The sequence below is a fragment of the Salvelinus fontinalis genome, chromosome 29 (assembly GCF_029448725.1).
Source record: "Salvelinus fontinalis isolate EN_2023a chromosome 29, ASM2944872v1, whole genome shotgun sequence".
NCBI lineage: Eukaryota > Metazoa > Chordata > Actinopteri > Salmoniformes > Salmonidae > Salvelinus > Salvelinus fontinalis.
The window spans coordinates 35,042,446-35,063,617 of NC_074693.1; the positions used below are offsets into that span (position 1 = coordinate 35,042,446).

Below are 21,172 nucleotides of genomic sequence, written 5' to 3' on the forward strand. Positions count from 1 at the left end.
ATCAAGGATCTCTCTGTACTTTGCTCCATTCATCTTTTCCTCGATCCTGACTAGTCTTCCAGTACCTGCCGCTGAAAAACCTCCCTACAGCATGATGCTGCCACCACCATGCTTCACTGTATGAAGTCTTTAGGTGCCTTTTGGCAATCTCCAAGTGGGCTATCATGTGACTTTTACTGAGGAGTGGCTTCTGTCTGGCCACTCTACCATAAAGGCCTGATTGGTGAAGTACTGAAGAGATTGTTGTCCTTCTGGACAGTTCTCCCATCTCCACAGAAGAACACCTTAAAAAAAAATACATTTGCAAAAATGTCTAAAAATCTGTTTTCACTTCATCATTATGGGGTATTGTATGTAGATTGCTGAGGATTTATTTTATTTAATCCGTTTTAAAATAAGGCTGTTAAGTAACAAAATGTGGAAAAAGTCAAGGGGTCTGAATATTTCCCGAAGGCACTGCATAAGGCATTTAAAAACCGTTTGCTCACCATTTCTTATTCATTACTCCCACATTTGTAAATGTTAGTAAGCTAGTTATTCACACATGTATATATAGTTCCCTTAAAATCCTGTGTTGTGTGCTTGTTCTTTTACCAGGTACTGCTGGAATGTCTACCAATGGCATGCCCATATTTTTCTGAGAAATTACACTGGTCACTCATTTATGAAGTGAAAATTGCACTCACTTTAGATTAGGAACTGCAAAAATAATTTACTAATGATTAGTACATGGTTTATTAATATCGGAGTAATGATTAATGGTGAACACAATTTATAACTCCCTTATAGAAACCCGTGTTACCCAAATTTGGTGTCAAATACAGAGGACTTTGTTTTTATTATCATTACCAGAACAAGGTGAGGTATGCACTACTGGTCAAAAGTTTTAGAACACCTACTCATTCCAGGGTTTTTCTTTATTTTTACTATTGGTAGAATAATATGGAATCATATAGTAACCAAAAAAGTGTTATATTTGAGATTTTTAAAATAGCCACCGTTTGCCTTGATGACAGCTTTGCACACTCTTGGCATTCTCTCAACCAGCTTCATGAGGTAGTCACCTGGAATGCATTTCAATTAACAGGTGTGCCTTCTTTAAAGTTAATTTGTGGAATTTCTTTCCTTCTTAATGCGTTTGAGCCAATCAGTTGTGTTGTGACAAGGTAGGGGTGGTATACAGAAGATAGCCTTATTTGGTAAAAGACCAAGTCCAAATTATGGCAAGAACCGCTCAAATAAGCAAATGACAGTCCATCATTATTTTAAGACATGAAGGTCAGTCAATATGGAACATTTCAAGAATGCAAAAACATCCAGCGCTATGATGAAACTGGCTCTCATGAGGACCGCCACAGGAATGGAAGATCCAGAGTTACCTCTGCTGCAGAGGATAAGTTCATTAGAGTTACCAGCCTCAGAAATTGCAGCCCAAATAAATTCATGAATTAATAAATTATTCATTTTGAGACATCTCAAAATCAACTGTTCACAGGAGACTGTGTGAATCAGGCCGTCATCGTCAAATTGCTGCAAGGAAACCACTAGGACACCAATAAGAAGAAGAGACTTGCTTGGGCGAAGATACACGAGCAATGGACATTAGACTGGTGGAAATTTGTCCTTTGGTCTGGAGTCCAAATTGGAGATTTTTGGTTCCAACCACCGTGTCTTTGTGAGACGCAGAGTAGGTGAACGGATGATCTCCGCATGTGTATTACCCACCGTAAAGCATGGAGAAGGAGGTGTTATGGTGTGAGGGTGGTTTGTTGGTGACACTGTCTGTGATTTATTTAGAATTCAAGGCACACTAAACCAGCATGGCTACCGCAGCATTCTGCAGCGAAACGCAATCCCATCTGGTTTGGGCTTAGTGGGACTATCATTTGTTTTTCAACAGGACAATGACCCAACAGACCTCTGGGCTGTGTAAGGGCTATCTTATAAAGAATTAGAGTGATGGAGTGCTGCATCAGATGACCTGGCCTCCACAATCACCCAACCCCAACCAAATTGAGATGGTTTGGGTTGAATCGGACCGCAGAGTGAAGGAAAAGCAGCCCATATGTGGGAACTCCTTCAAGACTGTTGGAAAAGCATTCCAGGTGAAGCTGGTTGAGAGAATGCCAAGAGTGTGCAAACCTGTCATCAAGGCAAAGGGTGACTATTTTGTTACTTATGTTGTTTCCATATTATGTTTCCATATGTGTTATTTCATAGTTTTGATTTCTTCACTATTTTTCTACAATGTAGAAAATAGCAAAAATAAAGGAAAACCCTTGAATGAGTATGTGTTCTATAACTTTTGACCAGTACAAAACAGGAACAGAAACCGAAGCTAAAATTCTGTGTTCCTTAATGCCGATAAATAATGGATGCAACCATGATAGAAAAATGAGTAACCTGCATCAGTGCCCTCTTCTCTGAAGAAAGTTTTCCACTACTGTAAATCCTCTCTCGTTCACTTTTCATTTTAGTGCATGTTATGTCGGGGAGAGTTACCATGCATTCTGGTGCAAACTAGGACTTCAAATGAATGACTTGAGTGCCCATCTGAATGGCAGCCATTCATTTGGCATGGATTAACTCTCTGTAATATGCTGTATAACCACTAGCATTCTTCATCATGGTCCATGTTCTGACTAGTTTCCCACACTCTAATCTAACTACAAGCTTCAATAATAGAACCATCTCTTTGTACTGTGGCTATTTATACCTGCAACATTCAAACTGCCCCAGCCTTGATTGTCTCCCATAAGAAACCATTAATAGCCTGGCTTGGGGAGCTGAAATAGTTATTTTTTTCTTAATTTAACCTTTATTTAACTAGGCAAGTCAGTTAAGAACAAATTCTTATTTACAATGACGGCCTACACTGGCCAAACCCAGACGACGCTGGGCCAATTGTGCGCCGCCTTATGGGACTCCCAATCACGGTGACACTGTGGGACTCCCAATTGTGGGACTCCCAATTGTGATACAGCCTGGATTCGAACAAGGGTGTTTGTCGTGATGCCTCTAGCACTGAGATGCAGTACCTTAGACCGCTGCGCCACTCGGGAGCCAATTACGGAGATTGACATGCTGATTGATGATTCTTATGCTGCACCTGGTGTTAGTCGGAAGGCAAAGGTCACTCTGCTTCCTCTCTCCAGTCTCCTCCTCGGCCAATCCCCTTTACCAGCTCGTGCTTGATATTTAGAGCACGAGGTCCTCCCAGTTATGGAAAACTGTTACAGAAGCCGACGATGACCTCAATTCTCAGCTCACTTGCTCGCTTCCAGCGAGACACATAATAAAACTCTGAACTCAGAGCAGCAGTCTGTCTGGTCACTGCTGTGCATGCATAGGAAATGCCTGATGGCACTCAAACATCAGCCCTTGTTTTAAAGTATGGCAGAGCACAGGTTATACTGACACTGACTTAAGATAAATGCATGATGTTTGGTATACATAATTTTCTTTATTTTTATCAGGCCCTTTTGGGGAAAAAACACTAGCCTCCAGAGTTTCGACTGTCTGGTGAATAACACTTGTCATCAGGCATTTTTATCAGGCGTTAAATATTTCACATGACATTTAACGTAGAGCGGCTGAAATCAGCGGCATGTGACAAAGTTTTCAATAATTCAATGGGCCATCAACCCTTGTGAGAGAGGAGATGTTTTATAAGACAGTGTTTCATCATTCCAACAGGGTTTGTTGGCTTTGCAGGAGAAAATGAGGAGAACAGGAAGGACGGTAATTATTTTTAAGGGCTAAGCGAAATTAATCAATTCGGTTCTATTACCAACTGTCATTGTGCTTTCAGAATACATGAACTTGTCACAAACGTTACCTCTTGAAATGTTCCATCATCCATGAAATGAATCGCAAATGGCTCTATGGGTTTGATCTCCATAACAATCAGACGCTGCTCGATGAATGTCCTCGAAAAGGCATTTCCCTTTTCAAGTCATTATTTGTAATTTGCGTCAGCAAGCATTAGTGGTTAAGAAAAAGCATGCAGGAAGACACAGGAGGTGAATTTAGGGTCAGTTTTATCAGTATACCCAAGTGGACATTAAACATAGCCAATGTGTTCTATATGACTGACCGTAAATGTAAAGGACGTCACGCTGCTTGCGTAGCGACTACCGCTTCCTCTCAAATCGGGCCGATACCTGGTGCAAACTCTGGACTTCTGCCTTGCTAGTGCACATGACTGCCCATCTGAAGCATCTTACTGGTTGGCGCCACGCGAAAAGCTTGCTATTTACTAGTGCAAGCGTGACACTTCAGGCTGAAGAGTTAGTTTCACACATCCCCATGTGCTACATAAACACCCAAGAGCCTAAGAAAAGTGCACATAAAATGAAGAAAACCAATATAATCAAACTGTGTGGATTCTAGTGGCACATGCTCCGAATGCATAGATGCAGCAACCTTCTGAGTTCAGTGCTCACACACAGGCGACATGCTGTGAAAGGGATTGGCATGAATTGGATTTTCATATATCTCACGCATAGCCAAAGCTATGCAAATTCAGCCCATGGATGACGGTGAGGTTAAAGTGATCTCATGTTTGAATAATGGTGTTAGTTATCTTAGAAATCAGAGTGTTTCTCAGGAGTCGCGTAGAGGACGAGGAGACGTGATTATGCACAGAAGGGAGCTTTGGATTCCCTGGACTAATTCACGGAACGAGTCTTCCAAAGTCACGGAAGCACAAGGATAAGAGGCGAGGGTTGAATCATACCATCTGACATTAGCATGAAGCCAGGAAGTGAGACGGGAGCTGAAGGCAAAGCCACTAGGAAGGGACTGGGGAAAGGGGGAAATTCAACCTAACGTGAAATAGAGACCCAAATAGATTCCTTATGTTATAAAATGTGAACCCCTTTCCTGCAGTCAAATGACCAAATCGCCCTCTAGTGGCCTCATGGGTGGAATGTCATTAATATTTTTCATAATTTCATAATTAATAAATAAACAGAAAATCCGATGTTTATATGTGAAATGGTTTTGTTATATTTCAGTCTTCTGTGATGCAAACTCAAACTCAAAATTGAATACGTTTCAACTCTATATCTCACATGGTTCTTCTTTTTAAGCACATAACAATGTGTGTGAGGTGTATACTTTTGTTTCAAAGTAGATTTGTTTAAGACTACCAAGAAGGAATTCTTTCATTTGACCTCTTACCTGATACCATTGTGGATTTACGGTTGGATTGTGGATTGCAGTGATATGTACCTACTGTATATCTTGCTCACATTTCAGCTTCACATGTGAATTCCTTTCAAACAGAGAAGAATAGTTTTAACGTAGAGCCGGAACCATCCACCTAAGTAGTTTAGCGATGGCTTTGAAAATATTGAGAGAGGAAAGCTACCTCAGAGGATATTGCAATTGTAGCTTGCATCAGTTGTCGAAGGAATTAAATGGTTGTACAAATAGATTTAATGCAGAGCTGAGCTGGACCGGGAGCAACGTCCCTGTCTCCACTCACATAGAGAAAGAACATTACAAGAAAATGCAAGGGAGGGCTACAGACCTCAGCTCTGGGTTGCCAAGTATAAAGAATAACAACTCAAATAGGTATAATAGAAACCTATTCTGAGTATGAAACACAAGACCTTCATGCCAGTTAATCAAAGTTATGCGATAATTAAGAGGATGACACGAATGTACATGTAGAGTTGGTAATCACATAACATGTAGAGTTGTGAAATGTGTTTCACAGGTGCCTATTGGGAGGTGTCTATTTGTGAGGTGTGAGGTAATAGCATATGTGCTGGTGAGGTGCAAGTTCTGCCAATGAGTGTTATGAGGTTATAGTCCTAGACGCAGCGGTGAATCTATATGTCTATGTATATCTTTAAAAGGCATTTTCTATCACCCTATTTTATCTTGTAATTTTGTTTGTATGGATTTGATTACCTGTCATTTGAATTTGAAAGCCTATTTCCCGTTGCCTTACATTCCAATCTAATCATGTTTCAGATGCAATTATATGGACGTTTTGAGAAGTATGAGTTGTGTAAATTATTACTGTGGAGACATCAACCTAATTGCTTTTAACAATCACACCTGGCAAAACAAGGTAATAGGACCATACAACAACACTTGGCCAAGCAATTTATAATTAGGTCCTAAATCATTTGTAAGTTAGCTGCATGACCCTCGGAATCAGCTAATGCATAAATTGTTGGGTGTGGGCGTCCATAACTAGCTACACCCAGATGAACCCATCTGAATAGGTGTTATAATTGACATCTTGATTCCGAATTGGGGGAAAATGGAGTTGCACACAATATGCTAATGGTGAGCTTGATCCAATGACAGTTACCCTTATTTTACCTCCTCCATTGTAGGGGGATCAGTCCTTCAAACAACGTTGGCAACTTATTCAGAACTTTTCTATTCATTCTTCTACATAAGTTCAGGTTGAGATAGTTTTCAAAAAGACAGAGGCACGCGGAGGATGCTGAGAGTGGTGATGAACAGCTCAGTATCAAAAGCACAGGAATGAGCTGAGGTGGCAGAGCCTATGGAATTAAAGGTGCAAAAAGTAGCGGCACAACAATTCAACCTTGGGGGATGCCGTTTTGCTGGGGTGCAAGGGCTAGGATTAATACCATTTGCTAGATTCAGCCCAGATATGGCGAATGGCAGTTAAGTGCTGTGCTGCTTTCTCTGGGTCAGGAGGAGCACATAGAGTAGTCCTGAGTAGTCAACAACAGCATACAGCTGGGCCCTTTAACAACCCTGGTGCAATGGACTAATGAGCTAGATTTTTCTTTAGAATAAATGCACAGGAGAAAACTATGTTAATACACACTGGTAATAGATAGTAATACATTTTGTTACTGTACACTCCGCTCTGCACTATACTGCTGTTCTCCATAGAGGGCTACTTTGTGCCCCGTTTGAGTTTAAAAACCTTTTGGCTAAAGGGTACAGTCGTGCCCTTCAGCTGCACAGTTCCAGTCTGTCACACTGTCTCATTCAGCCTGGCCGAACCATCTCATCTTTCTGCATCTCCTAAGAACTGAAGGGTCTTGTTAAGCAGAAAGCTTGTAAAAGTCACAGCCTTTAGCGTTTCCCCGGCATTTACTCAGCATGGCAGTGGTTTTTATCTCATATCCTGTGAAGTGGGTCCTCGGTATCTTCAGTGTCAGTGGGTTGGTGTTCTCCGCTTCGCTGCCGTCCGTGACTTTTTACCCAGTGACACGAGCGTAATCACTTATGAAGGTCTGCAATGGCCTTCTATGATCTCTGGCAGACAACCAAGTGAACCACCCTAGGCTGCCCATGGTTGTTACAGCACGCTCCACTAAAGACAGTGCTTATCTGAGGAAGCAGAGAAAATCAATCAGCTCTAAACTCTGTTTAAAGGCAGATAGTGATACGCCTACTCCTCCTATGATTGTGGCGAAAAGAGAACACAGCTGTTCAAATGACATCGTGCAGACATCATCATAGTGAAGCTTATGATTCTGACTCTGTGCTCCCTTGACAATACTACATATAGTCCCTTATAGTGGGTGATTTCCTCCTTAATGCAAATGTAGATCTTGGTTGTGGTAAACAACGGGCCGTGGGTGACCTGCGTCTTCTGTAGATAAATGGGGTGCCGCGTTGTTGGTGCGAACCGCATGGTGATACACGCGTTGGGACTTGCTATCTCATTTCCATGCTGAGAGTCTGTGGCGGAGAATGGGTGATACAACACAGCAATGATGAACCTTCTGTCTTCGTTCTCCATTTTCCCCGGGAGATTTACCTAAGATATGGGGGCTGTGGGTCCACTGTACCTCCCCCCTTCCTATTCCAACCCATCCCGCTCGCCAACACATAAAAACCCCAAGTCTCATTACCGACCTGTCTGCAGGCCAGATCCCTCAGCCGTTGGGGCCCTTTTATATGGTCGTTTTTCCCACTTTCACCCACCACCGATAGATATATAATTCCAGAAAAGACCATCAGTTATACCTTGCACGCTGTTATGGTTTTGGGAGCTGCATCACGGGTGGGAAATGGGGGATGTGTTGGGAGGCTGGCTGGGGAGGAGCAATAGATTGCTTTAGAAAATCTAAAATGGAAAATTGATCTACCTCTCTCAGTGGTCGGTGTGTTTTATTTATTTATTTAACCAACCAAGCTATTTCTTGGCAACAAACTGTTGTGTGCTTTACGTTGGTGTCTGCTATGTGTCTAGCTCTACAAAGGCAGTTGCTCTTACAATATCCCACCACTTGACCCTGCTTCAGAGGTAGTTTTGAAGGAACCGCACAGTATTACTCCACCCAAAATATGATGTTCTGTTGAAGGGCCTTACTGTCACAATGTAACAATGTAACTATGAACCACATTCCGGAAGTCGCAAGACTATATGCATGATTCCTATGTTTCTGATGCATTGCTAAATTACCTAGCACCACCTATGAACATTTTGAATGTTCGTATCACCTTTTTTTGTCTTGACTGAACACCCCATCCCACCATGCTACTGTCCTATCACAATTAAAAGAGGCTCAATCTTTCAGAGCCAATTCAAGGTGGTGTCTGTCCTGGGAGTAGAAGTTAACGATGCAGGGGAGGGTTGGCCTGTAGCCCTGGGACAGGTGTGATGGATGACAGATGGAGGAGAAGGAACACAGTCCTCGAGCTGGTGCCTCTGCTCCCCGCTAACGCCACGTGTTTGGGTTCCGTAGGGGCTACTTTGGCCCCCCCCCCCCCCCCTTCACAGTCCTTCAACAGGGCACAGCGACCTTCTTACACACACACACACACACACACACACACACACACACACACACACACACACACACACACACACACACACACACACACACACACACACACACACACACACACACACACACACACACACACACACACACACACACACAGAGAGAGAGTCACACACATATTGTCAACAGTAGTACATTTTGTTCTCTGCCGGTAACACCCACACGGAGCCACCTCCAAACACCCACACACACACACAAGGACAAGACACCTGCTGTGAACGCACGCACACGCACACACGCGCACACGCACACACACACACACACACATACACAAGCACACACACACACGCACACACACACATAGAGAGTCACACACATACTGTCAACAGTGGTACATTTTGTTCTCTGCCGGTAACACCTACACGGAGCCACCTCCAAACACCCCCCCACACACAAGGACAAAACACCTACTGTGTACACACACGCACACACACACGCTCGCGCACACACACACAAACACACGCACACACACACACACACACACACACACACACGTACACACTCACATTGAGTCGCACACATACTGTCAACAGTGGTACATTTTGTTCTCTGCCGGTAACACCTACACAGAGCCACCTCCAAACACCCACACACACACACACAAGGACAAGACACTTACTGTGTACACGCACGCACGCACGCACGCACACACACACACACACCCTGTCAAGTGTACCATTTGCTCCCCTCTTCCTCTCACTCTCTCCACCAAGTCCACTGCATGCCTATACGTAACATGGCACATTTTAAGCCAACATGTGACCTTGCCCTTCCTCAACTTCAAATTCTCTTGATCCCTTTCAATTTCAACTCTATGTGCTACGATGCACACTCACCCTCTTCTCCTCTGACATTGGCCCTCGGGCCTAAACTGAGCTGAGGAGACCCTTTCAAGCTCTGTTGAGTTAGCGCCTGTTAGCGCCTGTTAGCTAGCTTCTACACAGAGAATCCTCTCAGTGAATGCGCCCAAAAGGCCTCAGCAACCATACCATTTCCGTTAGCGATTAGGCTGCACAGCTGGTAGGGAATGTCACCACTAAGACTAAAGGGATGGTGGCTGTCTCATGCTGCTCCGCTGCAACTTTGTCACAAACAGATGAGCTATTTAGACTTGGGTGCGGAGATTAAGCGTACGGTGTGATGGGAGAAGAGGAACAGAGCATGCAGCATTGCTAGGAGAAAATGTAGTTAATTAAATACAGATAATGATAACACAGGATTTCACAAAGGAGAAGTGCTCACGTGCAGATCATCAATAATATAGAGGCAAGCAGGGCTGAGAAATCATGTTTTGTCGCAGACCAGGGTTTCCATGTAATTTTTCTGGTTTATTACCACAGCCATGGGCCAGGAAAGGGCCATCATGTGTGAAATAAATTCGAACTACAGCATTGCACACACAGATATGAGAATACCATGACAAAATAATGTATTTAGAGTGAAATTTGACTGAGAACTTGTTGCTGTGTGAAACATTGGCATGCGTATTTGAGGCAGACAGGCCTCAAACAGTCAGTAGAAAATACTGTGTGTGCGAGTTGGAAACATCTCCCCAGGCTACTGGCAACCACGGAGAGAGTTCACTCAAATGATTGGTTCCACACACACTAGAGGGAAATTACTGACAGCGGCTCCTACTGTACCTTGTAGAGACGTTCAAGAAATGGTTTAGACTTTTGCTTATTCTGACCTTGAGTGAAAATATTAGTTAGTGTAAAATAATTTGTTCCCTTAATGCTTTTTTTTGTCCTTTGTAGAATCATCTTTGTAGAAGTCACTGCAATGAGTCTGCTCTTCAGTAGAGCTTATCACGGCCTTGCCTGTCACTAGTTCTCCCAAAGTAACCATTTTGTACAGCTGCGAATTAATAACATTATAAGGGTTTTGTAGAAAGGTACATTAAATAGTTGTATTGTCTTTTTCAGCTTTGTATTCAGCTAGCTTCCACATGGCCTACATTTAAAGACACAATATCTCACATAATGATGTGCAAGTAGAGATACTGATGCTCTAACTTTAAGCATCAGCTGTCTGAGCATCTTACCGATCACTGTACCTGTACACAGCCAATCGGTAAATAGCACACCCGACCACCTCATTCCCATATTTTTACCCTCCCTCTTGCTCTTTTGCACCCCAGTATCTCTACTTGCACATCATCATCTGCACTTCTATCACTCCAGTGTTAATGCTAAATTGTAATTATCTTTGGCTCTAGGGCCTATTTATTGCCTTTACCTCCCTACTCTTCTACATTTGCACACACTGTACATAGATTTTGTGTTATTGACTGTACATTTGTTTATGTGCAACTCTTTTGTTTTTGTCGCACTGCTTTGCTTTATCTTGTCCAGGTCATAGTTGTAAATGAGAACTTGTTCTCAACTGGCCTACCTGGTTAAATAAAGGTGAAATAAAAAATAAATAAAATAAAAAATATAACATCACATCCCACTCATACTGCAATATAGTAATATAGTGGAAGATAGACCATCATTGTAACTGGAAGTGTCTCAAGATTACAATATTATAGGTGGGGGAGGGGGATTGTGCAATTATAAACAGATTACAAATCTACTGTACCTTGTATCCGATACTAAGGAGTGAAACTTCATTCCATTCCCCCCTATTTCACCCCTGTGTGTTACGTATCGTAAACATTGGTGTTCAATGGCGCATTATAAGACATCCACTGTTAAGACTGTTCCTTTGTGAGATGTCAACATATCCTAGCCCTAGCCGTTTGTTTGCTATGCTAACTCGCTAATGTAACACCAAACAGAAATGCGTTTATTAATTAGAGGTCCTCTTGTCAGGACGAGGTATTGCAGCTTTGCCTAACTCCCACTTGCCAGTATCAGAATGCAATGTGGAGAGTAGCCAGCGACCCCCAAGGTCATGGCGGGCAACCGCTCATCAATTTCGGGTGGAGACCAGATGGCCGTGTGTTTGGCTTCCTCCTCTGGAGAGCTGGATGCAGCCTGGTTTGTTGGAACTTTGCACAGATTGGATCAAGACAGAGGGGCAAATGCTGAAAGAGTAAGCCTTTTGGACGGGGAAAGGCTCGTAAAGGATGAGCTGTGGTGGAGCCATCTCCACCACATCTTTATCCTCCATCCGGTTGGCCCAGTCCTCATTAAAATCCATTTCCAGTTAGTCAGGTCTGAGAGGTGTGGTGTGTCAGGGAGTCTGAGTATCCCATGGGCAGCTGGGAGAGAGAGAGAGCACTGGCATGCCTCCAGCTGTTGGGGGAGAGGAGGTGAAGCTTCCGGACTGAATACACAATGTCTCATTCATCGACATGCTCTGTGTCAGACCTCATTGTGAGGGGAATGCATATTGGAGCAGCCCTCAGCAGTCTGACTCTATACGGGGCTTAATCTCTCTCTAAATGTAGGATGGGGGCTTTTACAAGTTTAAAAGTTATGTAGACATTCTCTAATCTATTATTCATGGGAGTGTTTAGCTGAAGTAGGATGTTGTCTTGATTTTAGGTAAATACACAAGCATCCTTCTCAGAGACATTAAAAAGGGCCAAAAGTAGATTTCGTTTCGCAGGCTAAGCACACTGCTTGATTATGATGTGTACTTTTTTTTTTTAATTGGGAAAACTTGTGCACGGCCCAGATGTGATCTATATGACTTTGCCTGCCGCCACTAACGAATACTTCAGCCAAATCTCTGCATAGAGTAAACCACTAGATGTTAATGAACTCCCCTCCTCTCCATTTATAATAACCATCTGCCCATGTCTCATCATTTCTGAACGAGTTATTGTCATCACATTCTCTTGTCCTCCCCAACATGTCGACATATGAAAATGTCCATCTGCTTGGTCAATGCAGAGCTTGTATAAGCAATTCATCTCTGAGGGAAGGCCTATTCAATTGGTTCTTGGCAACTCTGTCCAGCCTCTTTTCACTGAATAAAAGTGAGCCAATGAATCACCCAAGAGCTATTTCTCCGTAATAACATTCAGTTGTCTATCATATCTAAGAAGCCATGCCAGGGGTCGAGATCAATGGGAGAATGTTTTTTCTATTACTGTATCTTCGTATAATCAGCCACCTCCAAATCCTACCACAGAACTCCAAACCATAAAAACTCCCTTTGCTCTCAGGTCTTGACCCACTGTCCAGTTGGAACATTTGTGTGTGGCTCAGCCTCTGACAGAGATAGTCATGGCCAAAGAAACCAACACAAAGCCCATCAAAAGGAAGAGGAGATTATTTTTTATTGGGTTCTGTCACGCCCTGGCCTTAGTATTATTTGTTTTCTTTATTATTTTAGTTAGGTCAGGGTGTGACATGGGGTATGTGTGTGTTTGGGGCTATTTATATGGTAGAGGTGGTGTTGGTGGTAGTGTATGGGTTTGTGTTGAGTGTATGTATCTAGCTGTGTCTATGGGTGTGTAGTTTTCTAGGAAAGTCTATGGTTGCCTGAATGGGTTCTCAATTAGAGACAGCTGGTTTCGGTTGTCTCTAATTGGGAACCATATTTAAGGCTGCCATAGGCTTTAGCTGTTTGTGGGTCATTGTATATGTATATGTCGACGTAAGTAGTTTGTGTGTGCACTTACGTTTGAAGTTTCACGATCGTTTGTTGTTTTTTGTTAGTGTGGTTTAAGTGTTTCGTGTTCATCTTCGTCGTTATAAATTAAAGAAGATGTATTCATATCATGTTGCGCCTTGGTCCTCTCATTCATGTCAACACGATCGTGACAGGTTCACGTTCCGGCTGGTCACTTCTTGTTTCCTCTGTTGTTCAGTACTGTACTGTGGGTTCCCTCATAACAGACTCATGACTGACATTTCTTCCCCCCTTTCATTCACCTCTAAAGGAGCCACCAAAGACATGGGGAAAATGTTGGGTGGGGAAGAGGCTGAGAAGGACCCTGATGCAGAGAAAAAGGAGGAGGAAAGACAAGAGGCTCTTCGACAACAGGAGGAGGAGAGGAAGGCAAAATATGCAAAAATGGAATCGGAGAGAGAAAACGTCCGACAGGGCATCAGGGATAAGGTACAAATGTCATCATGTTGAACGATGAATCTTATGCAAATAGCTTCAACCCCGTTGCACGGTTCATACTCACATGTGATTGCCTCCCGATGCAAAACTCATGCATGCATTATCATAATGTAAAGCCGCTGTGTGTGTTTATGTGTGTGTCTGACTGTCTGACTGTCTGTGCATAACCAAACAATGCACTATGCTTGTTAAATTCCTATTTGATCATTACTTCTCGCTGTCATCCAATGCTGAGAATATGGCAGCTTGGTTCAGTAGTGGTGTCTTTTGAACCTGGTAGGAGAAGCTTGACTTGATTTAACCTCAAAGAAACTTACTTTAGTGTTGGAAAATCCTGAGGGCCCTCGTTTTGGTCCAGCAGAAAAAGACAGAAATTACAGTGCAGCTTCAGCAAACGTTGGAAACCGAAGACTGTGGAAGACATTTTTGTGTGACCCTGAATAAGAGAGAGCAGGAATAAGAGTCCAACACAAGGGAGCTAAAGCAGTGAAATGGCATCGGGCTTTAAAACCAGAATGTTAGCAGACTTCTTTTTCTGAGAAATGTACCTTAACTTCCAACATAAAAGATGTGATCAGTCTTTAAACCAGACTTAAAGGTTTCCTCGATGTATGGAATCTGTAAATATTACTAAGCATGGAGTAATGCGTGGATCATCACCCGCTGTGAGATAACCAACTTCCTATTTGATGCCGATCAATTGCTATGCAAAGAGATCCATGTTATGCAAAGAGAGAGGGCTAAAGACGCAGCGTCTTATTGGCGGCACTGGCACCCAGCGGGCCTCATTTACACCAGGATTAAGACTGCATCTCCATGTTCTGCTCCACAACGTGACTGAAATGCACCAACATCTCTGTTGATCTTCTCCAACATGCACAACCACTATTGGCATCAGCAAAAAGCTACGGCTCCTCCAGTAACTTCTGGCAAGCTAGCGCTGCCTCTATTGTGTATTGTGTAAAGCAGTGAGGAATTGAGTGAGCTTTTTTCATTTTTCAAGCCTCAAAGATGAGAGAACGCTTTTTCTAGGAGGCCTAACATGAAAGAATCATGAAAACTGAGCTAATTCATATTGGCAGATAAAATATGATCAGTCTGATGAATTTGAATGAATGTCTTACACACTTTTGATTTGTGTAATCATGACAAAAGGAGGCAAAACATAATCAATTGCATTAGCAAAGCCAACACCTCGTTTGGTCGTCTTTCCTTCCAGTTCTCTGCTGCCAGTGACTGGAACGAATTGAAAAATCGCTGAAGCTGGAGACTTACATTTCCCTCACTAACTTTAAACATCAGCTCTCTGAGCAGCTAACCGATCGCTGCAGCTGTACATAGTCCATCTGTAAATACCCCACCCAATCTAACTACCTCATCCCCATATTGTTTATATTTACTTTGTTGCTCTTTTGAACACATCACTACTTACACACCATCATCTGCTCATCATCATCTGCTCATCTATCACTCCAGTGTTAATCTGCTAATTTGTAATTACTTTGCTACTATGGCCTATTTATTGCCATACCTCCTCATGCCATTTGCACACACTGTATATAGATGTTTTTTTTTCTATTGTGTTATTGACTGTACGCTTGTTTATTCCATTTGTAACTCTGTGTTGTTGTTTCTGTTGCACTGCTTTGCTTTATCTTGGCCAGGTCGCAGTTGTAAATGAGAACTTGTTCTCAACTAGCTTACCTGGATAAATAAAGGTGAAATAAAACATAAAAAAATAAAAACAATTTCAGTACGCCTTAGACAGTACTGAGAGCACTCCCCGCCTTCCCCTTTCTTTGAGTCCCCGTTCACAAACCATATCCTCTCTGTGGCTAAAAAAGACGAGATCCATCCTCCTTTAAGATATTTACTGGCTGAGAATCACATGAATTTATGCTTGGGAGAGTTGCAAAGGGCTCACAGGAGAGTCCCAACTCATCTTCCGCATCCGTGCCCTAGGATGTTCCATCAGTCAGGCAGTCTACATGTACTCCCCTCTTCAGCATCCGGCAGTAACTCACCAGGAGCTCTCCCAGCCAGAGGTCTACTATAGAGGCCAAATCCTTGCTCGCTTAGTGGGAGGCTAACCTGGCTGATCTCAGAGAAAGCACTCCTGTTTTGATCATACTGTGCACTATAATAGGCTCTCTTGTTTATTATCACGGTGATTGATTGGTTAATGGCTTGATTGGTTGATTGATTGTTATTTACTGTTCTGCAAGAGGAAATTATTTCCACTTTCCATAATGTGTTTTACACTGCTTGATCAAAGACAAGAGAAGGTTGAGATATTTTCTAACAATAATGGGTACATACAACCATTAAGATATGTTGTCTATTATTATTTATTCTTTCATTCTTTGAAAGGGGCGGGGCATAAGATCTTTGTATTACTATGCAAATTGTTGAAGGAGGCAAGGTTGAGTGCCAGACGTCTCAATGCCAAGTAGGTCTACATTATGTGTAATCCAGGGTAGGCTGAGTGGACTTTCCCTGTAATTCTCTATCATAAAATCTACTATTAATGTATTATTATGAGTAGTATGTTGTCATGGTGAGGTGCACAAAACTTTACTGAGACTGAAGTGGGACCCACATTTGATAGAAATGACTAAAGAGCATGTGTGAAGTGAAGTTGACATTTGTTGCCTAAAGTGGACGCCTTTGTTTGCTGTTCCAGTACGGCATCAAGAAGAAGGAGGAGAAGGAAGCCGAGGCCCAGGCTGCTTTGGATCAGGCAGCAGAGGGGAGTCTTACCCGCCCCAAGAAGGCCGTCCCAGCCGGCTGTGGTGATGAGGAGGAGGAAGAGGAAAGTATCATGGACACGGTCATGAAATTCCTCCCTGGTCCATTTATGGATATGTTCAATAAAAAGTAACAGTGTTGGCGTTATTAGATTGTTAACCTTCCAACATACATAACCAAGGCCACCTCCCCAACCAATCGTTCTTCACCCATACATCCCCGTTTCTAAGAGCCCTGGATTTGATCAGCGCACCATAATATTTGTCCTTAACTTAAATGATCTGATCTATCCATGTGTTACATTGTCTTGTTTGGAAGGAAGACCACTGATTGGCGATACCATGACGTGATGTATGAACCTATGTAACATCTGCATAGATCCAACACCTTAACTTAAAGACAAATTTGATGCCAGGTTTTCAAGGTGTCCAGGCCTTAGAATGTGATCTGACAAACTATCATCCACAATTTTTGTTTGTAAATAATAGCCTCTGGATTAAAATGAATATATGTGAGTACCAGAAAATATATAAAGAGTATAAGCCATAATTTAAACATTTAAGACATTCTCCAAATCAGATAAACATTTGATTACATTTAGCTGTTTTGTTCTTGATGAAATTGATACATCCATGTAGTTTTTATTTGTTCTTCATTGATCATTTTAATACTGTTCTCTGTCCCAAAACATTCATAGGTTTTAATGTTGAAAATTATACTGGTAATTGTAACAATGTTGTAAACCATAAAGAAAATGGATCATTCATTCAACAACAAATGTTTTTCAAGCATGCCGTTGATAGATTTTGTGGAGTACAGTACATTTATAAATTCCATTACATTTGGTATGATTAAGTGAAATACATTCATATTTAAGGCAATAACTCTGGTTTTCAATTTTGTTTCGATGACGCTACTATGTACAGTAGGCTGTACATAGACATCCTAACTGTTCTTCCTTGAGGTGATAGATGTCCTCGATAAAAATGCTCAACAAAAAAACAATGATACACCTGTGCTAAAAATATAAACCCATAGTTGTTGCTAACTCGATCTGCTTGGCTCATAAACAGTAGGACTTGTGAGAATCAAATCCAGAAAATACAATTGGACGTATAGGGCTATATGTTAACTATTCTAATTTCCATATCTGTAAATAGATTTACTAGATGTACTTATAGTTTTGTCAACCACAACTATGTTGTGAACACACTTTATGTGAAACAGACAGTGACAATGGTGCAATATATTGTTCGAAATGAAGTTGTCCTGTGTCCGTTGGTTAACTAAAGGGAGTGCAATCCCGAATCAGCAAAAACAGACAATCTTCGTTGTTATGTGTTGAGCTTAATACATGTTGTGTGTTTGTGTATAGACACAACGTTGTCTGACGAGTAACGGCGAAGCATATGACTTCAGTCCGAAGTGTTTCATTTTGCCAAGTAGGGAAAGAGGTGGAGGATTTGTTTCATGTAGGGTGTTTTATCACTGATCATTTCAACCAGTACGGGTCATTGTCTCTCAGTGGGATTTGGTTTGTGGTTCTTCCATACCATGAATTTGTGTTCTAAACTCTACAGAGTTTGCAGGACAAGACCGTTTTTGCTAATAACTTGAGAGGCATGCATACACCATAAGAAACCGTTGTCCTCCGATAAGTTCTTCTATATGTTGTAATTTTTTCCCCCAGAGGTCAATATGTAAATTTCCCCAGACGTTTGTTGTACCACAGAACTCCAAATGTTTAAAGTTCTTTCATCCCTTTCCTTCAATTTCTTAATTTAAAATGAATTAAGCTGTAGTGTACATTCCAAATATTTCAGACATTCCATAGGGCCTGTGCAGGCTTCATAGGGTCTTGGACAACAAATATGACAAATGATTTTGTCGTTAGTATGAAGAGAATGGCCTTGATGCTCTTCTGTAACTGTGGGGATTTATTTTCTTGTGTTGAGGTAGATACAACACATGACCAAGTAAATGTCAATAGCTATCTAGCCTGCCATGTACAGAAAAAAAGTCCAACATGTAATCAAAGAGAAAGACAAAATGCGCTATAGCAGCTAGCTAACTTATAGAGTGCTGGCTAACAGATAGATTGTTAAGCCTTTATTTTGGCAGTGAACAAGCTAGCTAGCTAGCTAGCATTTGTCAATGATGCACAATCCGAGTAACCGTTTGCTTTCAGTGCCATTGTAATTTGCTTACAAACCAATGGATGTTGAGTGTACTAGACAAGTATCAAGCCGTTTACCGATGGCATTTGTGAAACTGCCACTGTTTATATCAGCCCAGTGTTGATGCTAGTTAGATTCAAGATTAGCCTTTAGAAACCTGCCAAGTGTGATTCTGGGGCCTGGAGTAGCTGTGAAAGAGAAGAAAAATCTGCATGATGTAAAACCTAGCTACATAGTATGCTCTCAAACCTTCATGCCAATTGCCTACACAGTTTGTAGCTAGACATATGAAAGACACAACATTAAGGTCATTTATAGAGCACATTCATTGAACTTCCTGTGATTTTTATGTACTTGTGAACTGCCTTCAGCCTCTAATTTATCAATGTGGTAAAACGTGGCTGATTAACGACCAATACTTGTTGATATTATACAATTATACCACTTCTCTTTATTAGTCATTGGCACATGCATGCATCGACAGCATTCAATTAATCATTGACATGTTTTCTTCTATTAAAAACCAAAGAATAGTCTTGTTAGTGATAGACTGTCTCACCAAGTTCATATTTTAAATTCCTTTATGTCATGTTTTGTTAATTGAAATTCTCAGGTATTCTAGCTTTTCTTTTGTACGTTTTTACCCATTACATTTTGTAGTGTTCATGTAATGACCACAACATATTTTGAAAATGTAGTATTTCATTATTAGCGACCAAGCACATAGCATCTTTCATCTACGAGGATAATGGATAGATAGCATCTGGTTTGCCCCTTGTCCATAAATACAAAGCTACTGTAACTGCCCATCCCAACAAGGTTTTCCAGCAATTTACAGTCTGAAATTCTGTCAAAGTTCCAGATTTGCTTCTTGGAACATATTGTAGAACATTATTCAATTCCGAAAGTGCTCACCTTTTAACTACAAAATGGCATCATTGCCTTATGGTCAACATCACCTAATTACTCCACATTGCGCAAAAAAAATAGCCACTTATTGACCACTGCCTGAAGAAACAAGTCAAATGTCTAATAAAAATGTGTTAGCGATTCTATGGTTGCGTTTACACAGGCAGCCCAATACAATTTTTCCCCCCGATAATTGATCTTTTGACCAATCAGATCAACTCTGAAAAAAATCTGATGTGAAGAGGTCTGATGTGATTGGTTAAAAGACCAATTTGTCGAAAAAAATATCAGAATTGGTCTGCCTGTCTAGACGCAACCTAATATACACCATGTCAGATTATCAAGTTAAACCATAACTTTAAGTTAAACCATTCTTTCATTTCAACCCTCAATTAACCATCGATATGATAAAAACTGCCTGACAAAAATGCCACTTAAAATATTCCATTGTTGTGACTTGAATGTAACTGTCTGATGTTTCTATCTTCGCATAGTCGTTGACTGTTTAACTGTGTTGAGAAGATGCTTATTCTGGTGCAGTTTTATGTCTGTATCATTCCTGTCTGGTGGTTGTTCTTCGAGAAATCTGTATCTTTTGTATTTTTTGTATTGTAAAATCTTCTCACCCTTCTCTCTCTCTATTTGTTGACAATTGAATGCATGCTTATGGTGTGCGATGTAGGCAAGGTTGTTAAGATAATTGTTTGTGTCTTCTGTGTTGAAAAGCTCCACCTGACAGCCTCGCTGCATGCCATTTCAGGCTGATCTTTTAGTCTCTGTAACATTCCAGCCAAAATGGAATCACCGCACACTCTGAGAATAAAGTGATTTCATATAATTGTTCATTGTCTTGTGTTTCTAATGGTTCACTGTATATCATAATTCTCATAAATAATTCAAAAGCAATGCAGTGATATTATAGGGGAATGAGACGTACAATATTTTTTAGGACTGCAGAAGAAGACAAAATTCCAAAACCTCAATATGAAATTATTCTCGTCTTATTTGAGTAAAGCAACTACATTACGTTTGCAGACAACAATGTATCACTTGTAACAGTTTTTGTCCATTGCTGATGTTCGTTTTCATTTCAACATGGCTGTTATGCATCTTCACGTTTACCAAGAAATTTGACATCTATTCAATAAAAGCGAAAGGGCTGTGAACAGAATGTACTGTGTCGTTCAAATGGTGATTGGATCCTGTTTCCAAAAGATTTACCTGGTAATCATGTAGCAGGGAGAGTGGAATAGGGAAGTCAATGCCATGCAAATGGTGCTCCTCAGATAGCAAAGTCTGTTTGCCATAAGAGGGTCTCTGATATGACAAGAAACCTTGTACAGATGTAGGATAGTAATTTGAGCCAGTTTGCTACAGCAGGAAAGTAATCTTGCAGTAACAGGAAATGTGAATTATTATGTGGATTATAATAATTCATGGTTATTTTTGTAGGTGTTGATACATTTTTCATTCGGGTAAATCAAGTCAAAAAATTCAAAGTGGAAGCCTTTT

General features: G+C 41.3%; 1 protein-coding gene across 2 annotated transcripts in view; it reads left to right on the forward strand.

Annotated features, from left to right (window-relative positions):
- Positions 1-20,503, forward strand: part of LOC129827910 (complexin-1-like) — a 40,124-nt gene extending 19,621 nt beyond the window's left edge. For both annotated transcript variants that reach the window (XM_055889193.1, XM_055889194.1), the window contains exons 3-4: positions 13,639-13,817; positions 16,510-20,503. In XM_055889193.1, the coding sequence (XP_055745168.1) occupies positions 13,639-13,817; positions 16,510-16,707 (377 nt within the window). In that variant the 3' untranslated portion in view covers positions 16,708-20,503. The remainder of the gene's footprint in view (positions 1-13,638; positions 13,818-16,509) is intronic.
- Positions 20,504-21,172: the final 669 nt, after the last annotated feature.